At 62.0% G+C, this 14,382-nt stretch overlaps 1 protein-coding gene across 2 annotated transcripts in view; it reads right to left on the reverse strand.

Moving 5' to 3' along the window:
- Positions 1-14,382, reverse strand: part of RASA3 (RAS p21 protein activator 3) — a 91,288-nt gene that overhangs the window by 15,390 nt on the left and 61,516 nt on the right. For both annotated transcript variants that reach the window (XM_065895831.1, XM_065895833.1), the window contains 10 exons: positions 9,391-9,467; positions 6,158-6,238; positions 5,760-5,832; positions 5,094-5,170; positions 4,247-4,351; positions 2,850-3,006; positions 2,405-2,553; positions 1,750-1,864; positions 1,003-1,077; positions 258-381 (listed from right to left, as the gene is read on the reverse strand). In XM_065895831.1, coding sequence (XP_065751903.1) covers positions 258-381; positions 1,003-1,077; positions 1,750-1,864; positions 2,405-2,553; positions 2,850-3,006; positions 4,247-4,351; positions 5,094-5,170; positions 5,760-5,832; positions 6,158-6,238; positions 9,391-9,467 — 1,033 coding nt within the window. The remainder of the gene's footprint in view (positions 1-257; positions 382-1,002; positions 1,078-1,749; positions 1,865-2,404; positions 2,554-2,849; positions 3,007-4,246; positions 4,352-5,093; positions 5,171-5,759; positions 5,833-6,157; positions 6,239-9,390; positions 9,468-14,382) is intronic.

Genomic DNA, 14,382 nt, shown 5'->3' on the forward strand with positions numbered 1-14,382 from the left:
AGAAACTGGGAACCACTGGGACAAAGCTCGGCTGTGGCCCCCGGGTGGGGCTGGAGCCCAACTCACACAGGGGCGAGTGCAGACAGGAGCCAGGGGCCCTGCCCGCCGTGCAGCCCCCATGCTGGTGCCTGAACCTGCCCACTGGCTACGGGGTCAGAACCCTCGTTACGGGGCCCTGAATGTCCGTCTCTGCCTGGAGGCCTCCGTCCAGTGAGGGGTGCGGGTGTCCCCATGGTGTGGGCGCCATAAGCACTCGCCTTGGAAGCGCTTGGCGGCCGCTTCTCGCAGGGAGAAGAAGATGTCACACATGACGGTGGGGCAGCTCAGCCCCGACGTGGTGATGACGCTGAAGACGCGGTCCACGTACTGCCGTAGGTTCTCCTGCAAGGGGGGCGCTCAGTGCCGTCTGCTCCAGACTCCCCTGGGCTGCCGTGCCCCACGGCCGCCAGGAGGGGCGAGAGCGAGGCTGGGGTCCCAGAGCAGCAAAGACAGACTTCCCGTTGTGGGTCAGGAGCGGCACGCTGCCATCACAGTGACCCACGCGACCAACCAGGGATGCGGGTGGAGGGAGCACGCTGTGTCCCCCACATCGACCGACAGCCTAGAGGCAGTGCCCGCAGCGATGTGACCTCCCGAATGCCAGTACCGGTCTCTGCTCTTTAGAGGCAAAGACTTGGCATGATTCGCGTAAAGAAACCACACGGAAAGATGAAGACAGGGACTTAGCTGTTTTAAAATTGGGGCAGAGCTCCAGGAGCAGCCACAGGTGGCCCAGGTCGGGGAGCTGTGTTTGCTGAGCTGAGGGAGACGCCCCCAACCCATGGGAAGCTGCCAGTTATGGGTGGCGGGAGGCGCAGGCCGGGCACAGAGCAGGGGAGGTGGTGGCTGGCGCCGGGGGTGGGGGGGGTGTCCCCCGAGGCCGCTGCAGCTCAGGCGCCTGCCACCGCCCACCATCCCGGGGGTTGCAGCGTCCAAGGCGCTGGAGGGCGAGCCGGGCCTCACCGTGTTGCTCTCCAGGCTCTCACCGTCCTTCAGCCTCACGGGGTCGATCTCACAGGACTTGTGACTCTGACAGATCTGCGGAGGGCGTTGAAGACACGCAGTACATGAGCCAAGCCTGGAGCCCAGGTGGGCGGGGTCACGGCAGGCGAGGCGGGCCTGGTCCAGGACGGGCAGCTTGAGGCCTGGCCTAGGAGGGGCGGTCCTTCTCGAGACTGCAGCGCGGCGGCTGACACGGGATGAGGCTTCACCAGTTCATTAACGTTTTACCTCAAAGTGCTCTCAGGGTTTGGCTCACAGATCAAACCAGAATCTACTCTCAATTCCCTCAAAGGACCTCAAGGACCGCAAAGGACCTGCTTTTTGGTGAAACTGTTCTGGGGGAAACACTCCCTCCCAGGAAGGTGTCAGTAAGAGATGGAGGATCACTCCTCCCAGGGTGTCTGACCGGGGCAGGGGTTTGGGGTGGGGGGGGACAGCAGCAGGGCTGTCTCTCTGGCCTCGCGGATTCGGGGGAGGAGGCGTCCTCGGAAGAAGCAGTTTTTCTCTTGCGTGTCATTCTGTCTTAGCGGAATGATGGACTTGCTTAAGTATTTTTCTAATTTGAGAAAACAAGGAAGCTTCTGGGATGCTCAGAAGGTCCCCTTGGGAAGCCGGGGAGAAGCTGACACGGAAGCCACAGTTCTGGGCTTAGGCGGGGGCGGGGCCTTCCCTCGGGACTCTCTGGCCCTCCGGCAGCGCCCCCCTCACCTCCTCTATGGTGGGCTTCAGGGTGACGTGCAGGTAGTGCATCCCCGCCAGCTTCATCGTCTCGTCAATGCACTTGGACGTCAGCGAGTTTCCTCGGAAGATGGTATTGGGATCCCTGGAAAACAGTGTCGGATAGGGAGACATCCAGGGGGCAGGGAGGCCACCTGACCGAAGCCTCGCAGTGGGGGCCTGAGCCCTGGGCCTGCCTGCCGTGTAACAAACCCACCGCGGCCACCGCCGGGTCCCCAGGGCGCAGCAGCCGTGCGCCCCCCACCCTGCGCTTTGAGGGCCTCCTCTGCTCCTCAGGGCCTGGGGTCAGCACGGGAGGCAAGGCCCAATGACACCCCCAGCAGGGCACGCTCTGGATCTTTCTGAGCCAACAGTCCCAGGGAGCCACTCCCAGCCGAACCCACCTCCCCGGAAGGCCCGCGGGCCCAGCCTCAGGAACAGAGCCGCCCCCGAGGCACCCGGTGCCCCGCTCACTGCTCCGTGCCACGTGCCTCCCAGTTCCCAGGAGAAAAGGTGCATTTTTAGAAGAGCAAGTGTGTCTCTGAAGGAACCCTGACCGTGTGGCTTCCTCTGGCCGACCGGACCCCCGTCCAGCCCCTGAACAGGCCGGACCCCCGGAGGGTCTCGGGGCGCGCTTGGCACTCACTGGGTCCTCCGGACCTCGGCACTGGCGATGGCACTGATGAAGGGCACCACCCGGCCGTAGTGTAGGAAGAGCCGCACCAGCGGGACGGCCGCCTCCTGCTTCTCCCTGCAGACCTCGCCCAGGATGTGGGCCGCAGACGCTGAGACGGGCTAGGGAGACAGGGCATGAAGGAGGCGAGCCCCAGGCCCAGCCCCCTGCTTTGCGTGCGCCCGGCGGGTCTGCGCCTCCCACCCCGCACCCACACACGGCACCGGGGCCGGTGAGCAGAGGGCCATGACCCTGGGGTCACTGTCAGACAGAGCGCCAGGCGTGGGCCATGCTGGGTCCTGTGGCTCTTGCTGCGGGGGACGTGAGGGCTCCCTTCCCCAGCAGAGGGAGACCCAGATGGCCCCGAACACACGGCAGGCCCAAGGTGGGGGCTATGGTGTGCGAGCCACGCAGGTACCTCCACGTCCGCCGACCGCAGAAGCAGGTCCCGCAGGGGGCTATAGTAGTCGGAGGAGAAGACGTGGTCTTCCGTGTAAACCACGTTCAAGCGCAACGACCCCAGGTCTTCCGGCTTCAGGCTCTTACTGCCGTTGTCCCGGGGCTGAAGGAAGTACCTGGTGCAGGACACACAGACAAACAAGGCAGTTTGAGGCAGCAGCTCCCCCAGGGACCCCGCTTGGGTGGTCCTCCCATCACAGGCTGTGTCGGGGTCTGAGGCAAGGGGACTCGGGAGATTCTGCAGGACACCCTGCTTAAGTCCCTCTGCCTCAGTGGCCCCAACCTGACACCCCCGCAGGGTCCCTGCACCTGGGGGGTCCCCCATCTGACACCCCCGCAGGGTCCGGGCACCTGGGGGGTCCCCCATCTGACACCCCCGCAGGGTCCCTGCACCTGGGGGGTCCCCCATCTGACACCCCCGCAGGGTCCCTGCACCTGGGGGGTCCCCCATCTGATACCCCCGCAGGGTCCCTGCACCTGGGGGGTCCCCCATCTGACACCCCCGCAGGGTCCCTGCACCCGGGGGGTCCCCCATCTGACACCCCCGCAGCGTCTGCATGGGCATCCCCCACACTGTGTACTTTGTGCTGGTCACACTGAGCCACAGACTCAGACGCTGGGGTGGGGAAGAGGGAGGGTGGGGGGAACAGGTGTGACAGGGGAAGGGGTCACGAGCAGTTTAGGAAACTGCGGCAAAATAATTTTCCCCTGAAGACTGACACCCTACGGCGGCCAGCCCTGAGCGGAGCCCGGGGGGAATCACCCTCATAAGTGCACGCCGGGGGCTGCGCGTGTGCTGCAGGGCGGGCGGCCCCGGGCACACAGGCACCCAGCGGTCCTCCTGACGGACGCTCTCCCTCTCCCGGCGCAGCCGGCGGCTCTGAGCGCACGTGCCGGGCGGCGCACTGTGGGCTGAGGCGCTGGCCACTGGGGCCGCCCGTCACAGCCCCGTCACGAGGCCAGGCTGCTGGCTAAGCAGGGTCGCCTGGGGCACTGAATCAAGAATTCCAGTTTCCCCAGGGCACAACCCAAATTTTACCCACCCGGGTCTGCAGGCATGCAGGGCTCTGTGTTGCGTGGGGTGCGGGCACCTGCCCCCGCCCAAGCGTCTGTTGCGGGGCCGTGGGGAGTGAAGCCAGTCTGGGGCCGGAGCGGCCGAGACTGGCACCTGCTCCGTGTCACGCGATGTGACCTGGAAGCCCTGGTGAAAGGGAACCGGGCGCCCTGGAGATGAGGTAGGGAGAGGGGGCGCAGGACGGTGGTCTCCGGGACACGCGAGGGTTTTGAGGGAGACGGGGCACGGCTGCACGGCCCCCTTCCGTGCGGAGGCCGCTGCGGGGCCCCGGGTGCCCTCACCAGGCCTCGTGGGGGCTGGACTGCCGCAGCACCTTTAGCGGGACCCTCAGCTCCCCCAGAAACTCGTCCCCAAACTTCAAGTTGCTGGCGTTCCAGAGGTCCACCCTAGAAAACAGCAGTTGTGCAGGGCCTCTTACCGGGCGGCGAGGAGGGGCGGGGTCCCCGCGCCCCCGAGCTCTCCCCAGAGAACCCGGGGCAGGACGGGACGGGGCATGAAGGCCACACTGAGCACGGCTGGAGCGTGAGGTCGGGCAGTTCAGGCCCTTGGAGGGACAAGCCCGCCTGCCCGGAGCCCCACCCCCATGCCTGTCACTGCTCGAGGCCGGGCTCGCGGAGGGACCTGATTCTGCCCCCTCTGAGCTTCCGAACCTCAGGCGCCTCGGGAAACCCTGACCCACAGGAGAGCGGATTTTAAGTGATGTCAACTCTGGAGAATCCCTAGGGTTCTCGTGAGCAGGGCCCATCGGACCTAATGCGGTCACCCCAGCCTCAGGCTCATGACCTGTCCCCTAACATGGGGGCGGTGCTGCGGCCGGCGCAGCAAGAGGGCTGGTGAGTCCCCCAGTGGACGCTGCGACCTGGCACAGCGAGGCCCCCGAAGCAGTGGGACCACGAGCCAGGCCGGGCCTTGCACACGCAGAGGGGCTCGGAGCCTTCGCCCTTCAAGCTGGCGGAAGATACTGCAAGGCGAACACACACCACCTTTGCCCTTTCGCCACCACCCAACATCCTCGCGTTAAAATAATCCAGAAAACGGAAGTTCCTTTCCATCCACTCCCCAGTGTTAGAGGAAGTCAGGCCGCCCCGCCGAGCCGGAGCCTCGACCCCAAGCGCCTCCCGCGCTCACCGGATTTCCAGCTTGTCCACGTCCTCGTCCTCGAAGTCGAAGTGGGACTTGCGGTTGTAGCTGCAGGGCCTGGTCACCTGGGGGCCGGAGGGAGAGCGTCAGGCCTCTGCTGCCCCTGGCTGCCCGCTCTCCCTGCACTGGGAGCCAGGCCCCCTCGTGCTCATCTGTGCCCGCCCTTGCGGGGCGAGAACGGCCACCTGCGCGTCACCGGGGCCGCGGCCCCCACGCCACCGTCCTGCTGGTGGTTCGCGTTCTGAGGGGCAGCCGGGGGCTCTCATCAGCATGTACTTCCCCTTCTGCCTTAAGACCCTCACTACTTCCAGTGAAACAAGCCTCCCTCCACTGCTCAGGGAAGACTGGGTGGGGCAGGCAAATACCAAGAAACCCCAAACCAAACCAACCAGACAAAAAATCAATGTCTTGATAATCCGGCAAGTATTAATTTTTCAGCATTCAACTCAAAACCGGGTCATGCTGGAAGCAACAAACAGCCTTTCTGCCCAGGGAAGGAAGGGCAGTTCCTAGGAATTCGAGCTGCAGGGCAGGAGGGGTCTTCACGTGGGGGGACAGCACCCCAGAACTCTCAGAAGTAAGCGACTGAGGGTCTTTCTGCCAAAGACCCTGGGGTGTGCGTTTCAACTGCATTTGTGCCACTGAAACACCAACCTCAAAGTAAAACACTTCGTCAAACTGGGGGTTGTTTGTCTTCTTTTTCACTTTTGTCTTCTTTGCTTCCGACCTGTAATCAAGGGGGGAAGATCGGGGTGGAAAACAAACACTGTTGATGCCGAATCTCTCATCTGAGGCTGGGCCACCCAGCACGCACATCATGTGGCCTATGGGCGGGTCTGTTTGTCTCTAACCCCAGATGGTATGCAAATCAGGGCCCTTTACTGAGCCAAAGATACCCCACGTGAAGCTCAGAAACGCTCTTTTTACAAAGCAACTCTAGGCAGTAAAGGAAACAAAAGGACGTTAAAATCGCACACCCTCGTCTGGCTCACCTGCTCTCCCGAGGGGGGATTCCGACCTCGCCCTCCCCCCCCAGCCGAGGCTGTACTTGCCTGCACGGTCCCGCCAGGGTCACCGTGGCGTAGGGGTCACACTGCCCGTTCACGATGGGGAGGCCCTGGCACTCGAGGATGCTGAGGAAAGAAGTGGGAGGTCAGGAGGGGACCCAAGGCCAGCGGGCCATCTCTCGAGACCACCCTGGGGTCCGGGAGGGCAGCTGTCTCAACAGCTCTCAGGCCAAGAGCTCAGAGTCCCTGCAAAGTGCTTCCCAGGGGCTCCCATCTCATAAACAGAGATGGACGCGCTGGTCAGCAGTCATGAGACATCTGGAGGCAGAAGAAGGTGTGCGTGCAACCGGGGAAAAGGGAAAAGCAGCCCGGCTGCGGAGGACATGTTGCTGGTGTCGACTGCAAAAAAAACGCACAACAAATATTGTTGAGACTTGTTTTATTTGGTGGACTTTCTGAGGATTCAAGCCCGGGACGCAGCCTCTCAGAGGGCTCGGAGGGACTCCTCTGAAGAGGTCGGGGGTGGGGGGGGAAGCCAGGATATACAGGAGCTTCTGCAACAAAGACCAGGTAGTCGGAACATCAAAAGATTACTGTTAATGAAAGAAAACCCGACATCTCCAGCTAAGGAATGCAGCGCTTCTCTATGTGTGGTGAGGTACAGGAGTCTGGGTTCACTGGAATCGTTCCTTTGACGTGCACCTCAGCTCTCTGGGGCCGGCGTCCTGTGCTTTCCCAGCCGGAGTCCCCTCAGGGGCGCCGTGGGGGCAGCTGCAGTGGCTGCAGGCTTGGGGGCCGCAACACCCTTTGTCTCCTGATCCGGCAGCTGACACTCTTTGTCCACAGTGGAGATTTCCTGAGCGAAGCCCCTGCCCTCCCTTCCTGGGAGCTTGAGAGAGGTCCGCCCGGCCCGGCCTGCCAGGTAGGAACTGTGGTGAAGTCTGTGTTATTGGTGGGGACCTGAGGGCCTGGCACCCCAGGGGCTTAGAGCCCTAGGCCGGGTATTGCCTGCAACGCACCTCTCGGGCTGGGAGACCCCGTCTCAGGCTTCACTCTGCCGACCGCCCCGGCGCCTGGCCCCCTTCGGGGTCTGGACCGCAGTCACTCCGGCTCTTGGACCGCCCTTGTCACTCCTGCGCCTTCACCCTGGGCTGTTGCTGGACAGCTCCTGCTCCCGCTTCTGGCTGGACGCTGGGCGCTGTGAACTTCACGTCGCTGGTGCCCGGATTCTGGGCTCATCCGTGCCGTCAGTGGTTGGGGTCTCTTGTCTGGAGAGCAATTCTCGTCTGCGGCTCTGTCCGGGAGGTGCCAGCAGCCTTGTTCGGGGACAGCGTGGCCCGACCGCCCGGTGTGGCCCCTGGAGTCCGTGCTGAGGGCCGGAGTGAGCGCAGGCTCTCCACTGGGCTGGTGGAAACTCGAATGACCCCCAGCTCTATGGCCCCGTCGCCCCTTTGCCCCCTCGCCTGCCCAGCCCTGAGGGACTCCACCTTGCTCGTTGGCGCAGGTCTGGGGAGTGCCACAAGGTCCCCTCCCCTGCAGAACGTGCCCACGGTGGCCTTGACACCCCAGCTCCCATCGCCTAACCCGCCTTGGGCCCTGCTGGGGACGCCTTGCTGGCCATGTCGCCGATGCACCTCCAGGACGAAAGCTGGCCTGCGGCGACTTTTGTTTCCCCACTTGGGGGCCGATCGCCCTCCGCCTGCACGGCTGGCTCACACGGCGTCAGCTCCTTAGTCCTTTGTGGCGGGAGAGGGGTGAGGCCCCCTGTCCCATCCTGGCCGGAAGCAGAGCCCTAACCCCATACTTGGATGCCGAGGATCTGAGTGCCCTGCCTCCTCACTCACTCCTGCACGCCGGCTGGCCTGGGCGGCTGCCGCCCCTCTTGGGAGCCTGGTGGTCCTGACGCGTTACGGGACCTCTTCTCTCAGGGCGAGGGCCCGTCTCCCCCGTTCCTGCTCCTTGGAGCATGTGGCCCCTTCTCTCTCCATTTCTCCACCACTGTGTTCCACCCCGCTACACAGGCTGGCCCTCAGGGACTTTAGTGAATCTTTTCAACTCTTTCTCCTTTCACTCTTCTTTCTGGAATTTCTGCACTTCTCTCCCTGCTATAACCTAGTCCTGGGTCATCTTCCTCCCTCTGTGAACTAACTCGTCACTAAACAAGTATCTTCAGGCACGTTTCCAGGGACAGGCACAGAACCCTGAGCCAGCCAAGAGCTTGTGCAAGGGGCTGACACCCTGAGAAGCCCCCGGGGGCTCGGGGTCCTGACAGCCACAGGGACAGCGGGTGGGTCACGCATGGGAGGAACACACAGGGCGACCCGTCGGGTGGGCAGGTGGGAGGAGGTCTCAGGACAAGACCGACCCACCCTCAGTTGGGGGGCTGCTGCCTCTGGGGCTGGAAGCATGAGAAGGGGGCTCACTCGTCCCCTCCCTGTGCCAAAGCCCAGAGTTCAAGGCAAATGCATTTTTGTCACATTCAGCTGTTGATCAGGAAGGTCGGGACAGGGGTGCATTTTGGATCCGCAGAGATAACGGTTTTCCCGGCAGCAGCTCAGACGGGGAGCAGTTCTTCCCGCAGCTGGCATCTTGGAGAGGCGCTGCCAGATGAAGGGCAGCAGCCGCCCGTCAACGTCACTGCCACTCCTCACAGACCACCGTGAGGAAGGCGCTAACCAACACGCGGACCGGCCCCAACTGCAGTTACACATCCCGGAGAAAAAGAAAAACTGACACGCTGACACCTGGATGCAAAACGCACAACAGGAAAACAGGTGTCATGGGCACGTCACACCCTCCTCCCTCAGACATCACTTCACCAGCTGCACAGCCTGGGGGTCACGGCTGCTTGCATCACATCCGACCAGAGCCTATTTCACTGGAAAAGGTATATTCACACCCCAGGCATTTGTCTAAGCCGATCCCATAGACACACGTGCACACTCACACCTGCACACACTCACACGTGCACTCAGCAAGCATACAGGGGAGAAGGAGCTCCGATTTCGGGGTCGAGGTCTGAAGTCAGGCCCCAGCTCTGCCCCCATCTCACCGTTTCCACAACCCCAACTTCTGCCTAAACGTCGCCCTGAGTAACTGGTTATTTGCAAAAGCCAAACACGTCACCTCCAGGGTGAGCAAGGATGTTAAGAAAGTCGTCTGGGGAATGCCCAAGTCTGGGACTCCTGAGTCATTTGTTTATAAAGCATGGGCCGCCCCGCTCCCTGGGGTTAGACAGCCCTGGGCAGACAGGCCGTGGCAGCCGTCCCGCGTCTTACCGCGTGGCTAGCTTGTGGCAGACGACACCCGAGTCGGTGATGACCTCACTCAGCCTCAGCACCAGGTGGACCTTGCCCTGAAAGTGACAATGACAGAGGGTCACGGGGGGGCCACAAGCGGCGGGAGCTCTTGGGCTCCGATCACAGGCTGGTGACACGTGACCCTGCGTGGCATCCACACGTGTCCAGCCACCTGGCTCAGATCCCAGAGAGTTAAAGAAGCTTCCAGCCCATCTGGCATGACGCTGACAGCAGGCACTGTTTCAGAAGAAAGAAAAGGAAAAGGTACTGGAGGGAGCAGTGTCCCAAATGGGCCCGACTGTCTGCTCTGGGCTGTGTTCACTCAAGCGCCACAGGCCCCCGGCAGGTGTGGGCAGCTCTGCCTAGGCGTCTCGGTGCTTCTGCGTCTGCGACAGGCAGGGTCGGAGGCCAGGAACCTCAGCCCTGCTCTTTAGGAAGGAAGCGGACACTCACGCGCGCTCTGGGAGGAGGGGCAGAGCAGCTGGGGTAATGGAGCAGCTGAGGCTGTGCTTCCACCTGTCTGCCTGTGCAAAGGGCGCCGGCTGAGGACGGCGAGTGGGTGGGGCGGACACGGCCAGGCCATCATGAGGGCCACGAGGAGAAGCGGGTAGATGAGCTCCCGGAAAGTCCGACGGGAGGATGCATGATGCGCGTGTTTCCGTGAGCGAGCGTTCGGTTAGATTAAACTGACTTTCCTTAGACACAGAGGTGAACTGGATCCATTGTCTCCAAGGTCCTTTCCGACTGAACCCCCGGACCCTGCAGCCTGGGCAGAGCCCGTGAGGGCCGCCACGTCTCAGGAGAGCCCAGGACGCGGTGGGGATGGCTCACCAGCTGGGGGGTCGGTGTGGGGCGCTCAGCCCCGACGGTCGCCCACTGCAGCGCGGGACCCCGACCCCACGCGGGAGCGTCCGGCGCTCCGGGCCGTCTGCACGGGGCGTGTGCAGACCTGGCCGGCAGCTCCTGGGCCCGGGATCCTTGCTGCTCCTTCCGCCCCAGGGAAGCCCGTTCCAACCGCGGCCAGACCTTCCCACCTGCTGCTTCTAAGCTTGACCGGAGCCACCAGAGAAGTGTTTCGACAAAATGGGGGCAGCACCGATTATGAGAAAGGGAGAGGCTGGACCCGGACACGCAGCCTGAGGATGGGGGTGCGGGGAGCACCCCCAGCTAGAGCCCCACCGCCAGACAAGAGAAAATAAACAAGAAACCGGGGTCTGGCCATGAGAAGGGCCAAGGGCGATACCTCCATCACCGCAGGCCCTCTTGTCTCCTACACGCCTCTCGGGCCCCGCACTGGCAGGTGACACGAGCTCCCCATGACAGCGTCTCCCACTCAGAGCAAACCAGCTCCGGGATCGCGAGCTTGGTAGCGAGCAGGTGCCCCGGGCCGCAGCAGCATGGTGGTGGTGGGTGGGGGGGCTGGCCTCACGCACCAGACACCTCGCCCACGACACTGACACGGGCTCCCGACGACACGGATGCCTCCCTGTGGGGAGCCCAGGCCGTGGGCGGCGCTCACGGCCGCACATCCGTCCAGGCCCCCCAGCCGTGGGCAGGGCCGGGTGCCGCCTTCCCGGCCTTGCCCTCACCTGCGGGCAGGCAACCCGCGACAAGTTCCGCGAGGTGGGACCAGCCCGCAGGCGTCACAGCCGCGCCGCCCGGGTGACACCAGCATCCCGACCCGGAGTCACATCTGTATCTGCGGAGCTCTGACGGGGCCCGCCCCTCGCGGGGACGCACTCGCCTAGAGCAGCAGCTCTTCCCACAGTGGCTCGGGGCGTCCGCCCGAGCGCCCTTCACCCGCCAGGCGCGGACACAGGGTCCACGGCGCACCGCAACCCTCGCACGCGGCAGGCTGGTCCGACAGCGAATCCTTGAGGCCGGTAACTGAGGTGGCAGTGGCGGGGGGGTGGGTGGCCTCTCTGTGCGGGTGGAGAAAACAAAGTCCCCAAAGGCCAGTGGCGCATCCTGAGCTACCCGATCCTCAGCACTGTCCCCGGAGCGGGCACCGCCGTCCTTACAATCAAACAGGAACGCAGAGACTGATGGCCTGGAAACCAGCCCAGCAGGGAGCTCAGCTGTCACTGGGGGCCCGGTCAGCCTGGTGTCCTTCGTCGCACCCCAGGTGCACGGGCGCCCGCTCTGAGGCAGACGGTGGGCCACAGGCCCTCAGACCGACGCACCCCCAGTGGGGGACGGGCGCGGACTGTGACCGTTGGCGCTCCTCTCCTGGGGCAGCGCGTCCGCCAGGAGGGGCAGTGCTGTCAGCCGATTCGCGCTGTTACATTTCGGGGGCTTTGGGGGAGGGGGGTATGAGGTAAATAAAACACAAACACACACATCTCGGAGAGAAAACCCTGCAGAAGAACCCAGGGTCTGCAGCTCAGAAGTTCACGCCCATCCTCGCTGCACAAACAATCCCACCGCAAACACCAACGCCCGGGGTGGTGCGGGCCACACCCTGCGCAGGGCAGGCAGGAAGTGTGGTTTCCCAGGCTCGGCCTCTGCAGGGCACGCGACCTTCCAAGGATGCACAGCTACACACACAACTTCCCCCTCCGCTTGTTTTGACCCCAGCGGGAGCCCTCTCCCCAGGGAGGCGGTCACAGGCCCACCTGGCAGGCTGAGGGCAGAGGTGGCCACGCCTCCCATAGGGGCTGGAACCCCGGAGGGGGGGTCCAGCTGAATCGTGCTCGTTAACAATTAGCCCAGGCAGGACATGCTGAGACTTGGCCGGAGTTCTCGCATTTACGTTGGTGTATGAGATGAGAAGAGAAACCTTAGGACAGAGCACTGAGAATGCTGACTTCATAGTCGTTCCCAGTCTCGTTTAAGGAGAATAAGGATAAGAAGTTGTTAAAAAAAACAGGGGGGACTGAACAGCATCACCCACCCTCACGGAACATCCACTGGGATCGACCGACCTGGCCTTAAACACGTCAGCAAGTCTAGGAAAATAAAAATCACATCACAGCTGCTCTCAGACCACAGTGGGAATTAAACTAGAACTCAGTGACAGAAAGATAGCTAGAAAATCCCCAAACGCGTGGAGGTTAAAGAACACATTTCCAAATAACAAGCAGGCCAAAGAAGAAGTTTCAGGAGAAACTGAAAAATACTTTGAATTCATTTCTTTTCATAAGTGAAAATGAAATAAAACATCAAAACTTGTGAAATGCAGCAAAAGCAATGCTTAGAGGGAAATTTAAAGCAGTGAATGCATATATTGGAAAAGACGAAAGGCAAAAATCAATAATGTAAGTTTCTAACCTTAGGAAGCTAGAAAAAGAAGAGCAAATTAAATCCAAAGTGAGCAGAAAAGAAATAATAAAAGCTAGCGCAGAAATCAATGAAAATGGAAACTGGAAATCAATACAGAAAATAAACAAACCAAAGCTGCTTTTTTGAAAAGATCAATAAAATTGGTAAAGTTCTAGCTAAGAAAAAACAGAAATGAAAGCAGGGCCGTCACTCCTGGCTGCAGAAAACCAGCAGTGGTTCCGACAGGGGATCCGAGACGTCACCCACCTGTTGGCCAGGGGGGCCCAGAGCCCAAGGTGGACCCCACTGTAAGCTGGGGGCTTCAGCAAATATAAGGTGTCAGCCATAGCAAATGCACCCAGGACGCTAGCAATGGTTGGGGGAGGAGTACACGGGGTTCTTCATACACTTCCCTCAACTTTTCTGCAGAGATAAAACTGCTCGAAAAATAAAGTTTATTAATTAAGAGAGAAAAGCACTGGTGGTTCCTGTGCCATTTCCTCAGGAAGGCGTCGGTCCCTGATCTGCAGGGCCCGTGGCCGCAGGCAAGGGCCCAGCAGAACATGAGCCATCACTGCCGCGTCCTCATTCTGCACAGGGCCTGCGAGGCCGGGCGGAGGTCAGCGCAGAGCAAACCCGGGCGTAGGCGACTGAGTGCTGGACCTGCAGCCCCGCTGCAGCTGAGAGCATCGGGAAGGGGCAGGGACGTGAGGGCGACCAAGAGAAGCAGCCGCGTCCTCAAGGGGAGGCGAGGGCCACCCCATCCTCTCCTTCTGACACTCCCGAACCTTAGAAAGACTCGGGTCCTCGCAGGTGTATGGCTATAGGCGCTGATCGTTGGGGAAATCCTCAGACAGGACGGCAGACACACACAGGACGTTCCCAGGGCGTCCACCATGAGGCCAAAGTTACTGCCCTGTCGCTAAAGGTGCAAGAGGAGGCCACGGGCTGGGAGGCTGTGGCTCTGCTGGGGCAGCCCACCTGCCTCTGCCTTTTCGGAACATGTGCTCCAAGAACAAGTTTCACAGAAGCCGCTCAATGCAGAGCTCGCGGCTGCTGGCGTCCTCGGAGGATTGGCAGGGGCCCTCACGGACGTGAGCGTGTATCTGGCCACCCTGCCTGGCGCGGACCACGGGTAGGGCCGTCCCTGCCGACTGCCTCATCCAGAAGGTGCCCGGCCGGGGACAGGGAAGGAGCAGAGCGACGGGTCCTTTTTAATGAAGTGATTGAGCAGAGACCTTTACAAGCATCAGCTCCAGAGGGAAGCCAGACGTCCCTTCACTCCTCTCTTCCCCCAATTCCATGACTTGCTGGTCTCTCGTGGGCCCCAGCTTTGTGACATTCCCTTTCTGCTGTCTGTGAATCGCTGAGCAGACAGTTGGAGAAACCATATGTGCCCCCTGACCTTCGTGACTGCAGAAGGTGCGTAACTGCCCCTTTAAAGGTTGCTGCCCATGGCACCTGACAGGTCCCCTCTGGAGAGCACTTGCTCGGTGCCTGGAACTCAGCGGCCGCCACCGCCCAGTCCCGCTTCCGTGGAATCACCAGTGGGTCAGGACCCATGTCACGGGGACCATCAGGGAATGGCCTGGACGTCCTCAGGCTGCAGGTGGACACACGCGTCACGCTCCCAAGGCTGCGGTGACCCAGCGGCTCCGGATCTGGACAGTGGCGGTTACACAGCCACACGCGTGAAATGCACCCACGGGG

The sequence above is a fragment of the Phocoena phocoena genome, chromosome 18 (genome assembly GCF_963924675.1).
Source record: "Phocoena phocoena chromosome 18, mPhoPho1.1, whole genome shotgun sequence".
Classification (NCBI taxonomy): domain Eukaryota; kingdom Metazoa; phylum Chordata; class Mammalia; order Artiodactyla; family Phocoenidae; genus Phocoena; species Phocoena phocoena.